Below are 5,912 nucleotides of genomic sequence, written 5' to 3' on the forward strand. Positions count from 1 at the left end.
TATGAAGTTAAACTTCTTTATAAAAGCTTTGATGTAATCAGTCACATATTAGAATGTATGGTCTGATTTTGATTTTTCTTCTAATATATTTCCAACTCTTTGAAAAAAGAGTCACTTATAATGTTCTCAACACTTGAGAGAATGAGAGATGAAACTCCCTCCTCCTTCCATGCTTCACGAAAGTAGAAGTGGTTGCGCTTGGGTCTCCTTGTAACAAAACTTTTGTAGAGAAAAATTAGTAACAAATTCTCCCCCCAATTTTATCAAGGACTAATAAGACTAATTATGTTTTGTTTGATTAAATAGAACATGGAATTTTTTTAAAAAGCTGAATTGTATTAAAACGAAGGGGAAATTGTATCCCTCACAAAAACCTTTTTATAGGAAGAAGTTTAACTTCAACCAAAGGAACTAAAAGTAACATGTAACATCATTTAATCATTTAGACCCCTTTACCAAAGTGTTTTGGAGTTAATCATTTTTCAAGTGTTTTGGAGTTAATCATTTAGACCCCTTTACAAGCTTTAAATTCAAGTGTTTTGGAGTTGATTACAAAAGTGGAATCCTAATCTATTTACCTCAAGAGACACTCAACTAAATGGATCAAGATTCCACATTTGTAACTAACTACAAAACACTTGTCTTAAATTTGGTTCCTTCCCCAACCAAGTGTATATTAAAATACATTGGAACAAGAAAAAAACAAAACTTTAAAATGAAAAAACAAAACAATTCGACAATTTAAAACTTCAAGCTAAACCCGTCTTTACTGAAAAAATGCATAATGATAGGTTAACCGGTTTTATATCTGAGAGTCCCCCCAAATTTTGTTCAAATTTACGTTCATGTGAAATTGCAACCGGTTTTCCTCAAAAATTCAGACACAAAGGCGGTTTTTTTAATAACACTGGAGGATACAACATGGCAATTTCCAGGTAGGTATCTGTACAAATTTAGGACGTACTAAGGGACTCGACTAGTTTTACAAGGACTCAATGCGCCAGTAGTAAAATTGGGAAAAAACGGCCGTTTTAATCTCCGTCAGAACCAGACGGCAGGTTAAGATCCAAAAAGGGAATGAAGATGGCGGGTTTGCGAGTCGAGACAGGCTGGAGAAGCGTGAAAGGAAGCGTACTGCCGCCGCTACTGCTCCTTGAGGTTTCCTTCTCCGCCGCCTCCCTCGCCAGATCTGTGGAGATGCAGTCGGCAATATGCTTCTGTTTCTTGGATGGCCTCGCGCTCGACCTCGGAGACAACGCAAACAAACGCTTCGACACCGCCGAAGGCACCACCTGTGGTCTTACGTTAGTGTCATCAAACGCCAAATCAGCGAGCTTTGCCGCCGACGCGGCGCCGGCTGCGGCTGCTGGGAAACTTGTTGTGGCTATTGGAAGCTGATGAGCATCGAAATTGGTCTTGGCCTTGTCGCCGCGGAGGGCTCTAGCGGCGGCGTCGTAGGCAAGCGCAGCCTCTTCCGCAGTATCAAAGGTGCCCAGCCATAGCCGGCCCTTTTTGGTAGGATCTCGGATCTCCGCAGCAAATCGCCCCCAAGGCCGCCGTCTGACGCCACGGTAGTGCTGCTGCGCGCCCAGTTCATCAAAGCTAGAAGCCGTGGCAACAGCGTTTCCACAACCGCCATAGCGGCGCCCGCCGCACAGCAACTTTGCAGGCAGGGCGCTGTCAGTGTCGACAGCCATTGGCAAGATTTGTAAAGGAAGCAGGAGGTTCTGATTCTGAAGAAATCAATTGCAGATGGAGGTCAGAATGCAGAGGGAGGGAGGGAGGGAGGGAGGGAGGCAGGGGGGGGAGGCGGGGGGCAGGAACGCGGTCAGTTAGTAGGCTGCAGGCCCAACACGACGCTTTATGTAGGCGTGCGCGTACGGGTGTGTTATGTGGAGGCGGCGGGGGACGTGGCAGAGCCGCAGACGGGCGGTGTTGATATTTACGGCCCACGAGTAGATACATATTTTTATTAATAAAAATTTGCCCACGCACAGGCTCGGCGGTGGCGGCGCCAGTCGCGCCGTGACGGCAACGCACCGCTCTCGCGACACGTGTTCGATGGCGACATGTAAGCGAGTGGTGGACGTTTCCGTCTCTCCGCGTGGCTGTACGACGCAGGTGCCGCGTGGGCTCGACAAAGAAGTCGGCCTCCGCCACGGTCTTCGTCTTTACCCACCGTGACACACGCTCCAGCCTCCAGCACATATTTTGCAACCAATCTAAATCTACCCGGTTTTTGTTTCCGAAATTGCTACTTTTATAACTAAAATATGTGAAAAATCATTCCTTATATATGTGCCTACGATGTTTCTTTTTGAAGTTTGATTATTTAATATAGAATATTCCATTATCTTCATGTTGATGCCTTAGTTATTGCAGTTGCGCGCATGTACGTGTGTCAGCGCGTGGTTACATCCGCGTATGGTAATATGGTGTCTTTCTAACTCGGAGCCAAGGCTACTTAATATCTCACTCGGTTTTTTTATAATAAGAGCTACTTAATATCTCAATAAGGGCTACTTAATATTTCAGCCCGTTTTTACCCTAGAATGCCAGTTTTTCTTAATTCTACCCTAGAATTCCATTTTCGCACACCCTTCCTTGGTCAAGCTCTCGCTCTCTCTTTCTCACACACACACACACGTGTCACAATTTTTTTCTTTGCATATTTTCTCATAAAAACTCAGTCAATGTTTTTTTGAGTTACAAAGTCAAATTTACACAAAAAAATGAAAAAGGTTCAATATATTTGTGCATCTACTTCTACTCTCTCTCTCTCTCTCTCTCTCTCTCTCTCTCTCAAAGATTTTGCATTTTTTATCATAATGCTCACTTACACAAAAAAAAAAGTTCGTTATATATAATTTGCATGTTTTCTTCATCTTCTTATCCCCCCCCCTCTCTCTCTCTCTCTCTCTCTCTCTCTCTCTCTCTCTCTCTCTCTCTCCACACATACGGACACACACGTGCGCGCACACACAAGCCCAAATGTGTGCACAAATATGCAATCGCATGTGGCACTTCAAAGATAAACAGTCGGCAACATTGTTGTTGTGATACCCTTAATGATGCAAATATTTTGATTAAAATGATAGACAAAGGGATTGCTTGAACGTTAACAAATACATGAATTTTCATATTTATATTTTCTTAGCCCTTACTTTTCGGATGCACCCTATGTAAAGATTTCTCTTGTGTGTAGAGAACCAGGTAAATCTATAACAAATTTGAAGTTTGTCTTTACCAAGTTCCATACACGTGTCAATTTTTTTCTTTGCACTACACTGCACACCCTTCCTTGGTCAAGCTCTCTCACTCACTCTCTCTCTCTCTCTCTCTCTCTCTCTCTCTCTCACACACACACACACACACACACACACACACACACACACACACGTCACGATTTTTTTCTTTGCATATTTTCTCATAAAAACTTTCCCAATGTCTTTTCAAGGTACAAACTCACACAAACAAATGAAAAAGGTTCAATATATTTGCGCATCTTCCTCTTCCTCTCTCTCTCTCTCTCTCTCTCTCTCTCTCTCTCTCTCTCTTCCACATAAAGATTTTGCATTTTTTCTCATAAAGCTCACTTCATGTCTTTTTTAGTTACAAAATTAAATTTACACAAAAAAACAAAAAGGTTCATTATATATAATTTGCATGTTTTCTTCTTCTTCTTCTTATTCCTCTCTCTCTCTCTCTCTCTCTCTCTCTCTCTCTCTCTCACACACACACACACACACACACACACACACACACAAATGTGTGCACAAATATGCAATCACACGTGGTACTTCAAAGATAAAAAGTAGGCAACACTGTTGTTGTGATACCCTTAACGATGAAAATATTTTGATAAAAATGATAGAGACAAAGGGATTGATTAAACGTTAACAAATACATAAATTTTCATATTTATAATTTCTTAGCCTTTCTTTCTAGATGCACCCTATGTAAAGATTTCTCTTGTGCAGACTCTCACTTAATTAACATGATAGCATCAAGGAACTAGGTAAATCGATAACAAATTTGAAGTTTGTCTTTACCAAGTTCCATAACCAACTCTAGCCTACCGTGCCCATCAAATCAAATATTAAATATGATTTTTATGAAGCAACAACTTATTACTTAAATGTGTTAGCAAAAAATAGCATTTGCCAACATGTTGAAAAAACATAGATTTTGTACGCTTAATTTTGTGAACCTATCATAAGTCACATATCATAATTTTGTACGCTTAATTTTTGTGAACCTGTCATAAGTCACATACTAACATGTTTTTTTTCAATAAAAGTCATAACAATGGTGAAGGTGCATAAATGCTACTAGGAGGGAGGGATTGTGCGTGCATTGTGGGACCTTAAACATTTCATTTTTTGGAGCTAGCCAACTCTAGATCATTGTTTTATGGGAAATAAATGGGCCTTAAACATCCAAGTACATAAATCATCACTAAAATCAAGGGCTTACTTTTTGAATGATAGGCTACCACCTAACATTTACTACACATTGTTAGCCAATGTCCAACTTAAGGACTCTCAACCTTCCATTGTGCTTGTACCATCACGAGCTACTTTGCTATATGTACAAAGGGGTTGTAATATTTACTATTCATGACCACATTGTTGGCCTATTTTACAGGTATATATTTTATCATATTTTTAATAAATTAATAATTATACAAAAATATGCTTAATTTAATTTGTGCAGGATTCAGCTTAATGGAATGTTCAAATGTGAACAAGATTATCATATGCACAAAGTTATTTTATGTAACAAGGCCCATTAGCAATTATATTTGGGTAAAGGTTTTTATATGTACAAACCTTAGGGATTTTGATATGATTAAAAATATGTAAAGCAATACCCCAAAAGTGGGAAAAACAAGCCCAATTTGTATGCTCATCTATTCTTAGCTCCTTGGGCTATTTTTATGAATAAAATTCTCTAAATACTCAAGTTGTGGAAGTTGAGCTACACACTTGAGGGGGGAGATTGCACGCAATCTCGTTTACTATGTGGTATTCTCTATCCTTTACTTTTGATGGTGATGTTATTCTAATTCTTTTGTCTTGTGTTATGCTAAGTTATTTAATTATCAATTTTAATTCAAGTCTTTGTTTCAATTATGATGTAATTTGTGAGATTTTTAATTAATTCTTTAAGAAGTACAAAAGGGTCCTATGAGAGTGGAATCCGTATGAGAGCTTTGGTTTAATTGAAGTGGTCAAAGACTTCTTGTGGACAAAGAAGTGAAAGAGACAAAGGTACATGTGATTTTGGTAAATTTTTAATTTAAATTGAAGAAGAATAGGTTTATGTTTATGTTTTTGTATGGTTGAAAGAAGGCTTGTATTTAACCATTAGTTAACAAATCCCCATCAATATATTGCCCAAAGGGTAAAGGTAAAGCTAGGTGGAAAACCATTAGTGGGTTTCTCAAAACCACAAAACCACTTTCCTCAACACTAATCCTCTTCATAATCCATACATACAGATTGAATCAGCAAAGGGAAGGAGCATAGAGGGCCATAGCAAGATTGCTGAACCCGTGGAGATGTCTGATTTCTATAATGGACTGTTTGGAGAGTTTTTGGCTTTCAATTTTCTCTTCTTCAATTACAAATCAGTGAAGCACAATATCAACCCAAATTTTATTTTAATCTCCTCTCCCTCCAATTCATTAGCGACGACTGATTCATCTCCCCTTTCTCCCTTACGCTGGCCATCGACGAACGCATAGCAACTGCAGTGGTAGATCCTTTTGTTTTCTATTGCGCGCTGCGTGGATCACTCTCAAGGGAGGAGGTTGATGTTAACACACTTACCCTTAAGATCCCTCAACTCACCTCATCCCTAATTTAATTATACTAATTGTTAATATGTTTTATTTATGCCCTTTTAAT

At 39.3% G+C, this 5,912-nt stretch overlaps 1 protein-coding gene across 1 annotated transcript; it reads right to left on the bottom strand.

Moving 5' to 3' along the window:
• Positions 1-863: 863 nt before the first annotated feature.
• LOC147638404 (ethylene-responsive transcription factor 4-like) lies at positions 864-1,829 on the bottom strand. The gene has a single exon (XM_086798332.1). The coding sequence runs from the start codon at positions 1,695-1,697 to the stop codon at positions 1,032-1,034; it is 666 nt and encodes a 221-aa protein (XP_086654458.1). The 5' UTR covers positions 1,698-1,829; the 3' UTR covers positions 864-1,031.
• Between the last annotated feature and the right edge of the window lie 4,083 nt (positions 1,830-5,912).

This window comes from Cibotium barometz, chromosome 5 (assembly GCF_041138505.1).
Source record: "Cibotium barometz isolate CiBa-2024 chromosome 5, ASM4113850v1, whole genome shotgun sequence".
Classification (NCBI taxonomy): Eukaryota; Viridiplantae; Streptophyta; class Polypodiopsida; order Cyatheales; family Cibotiaceae; genus Cibotium; species Cibotium barometz.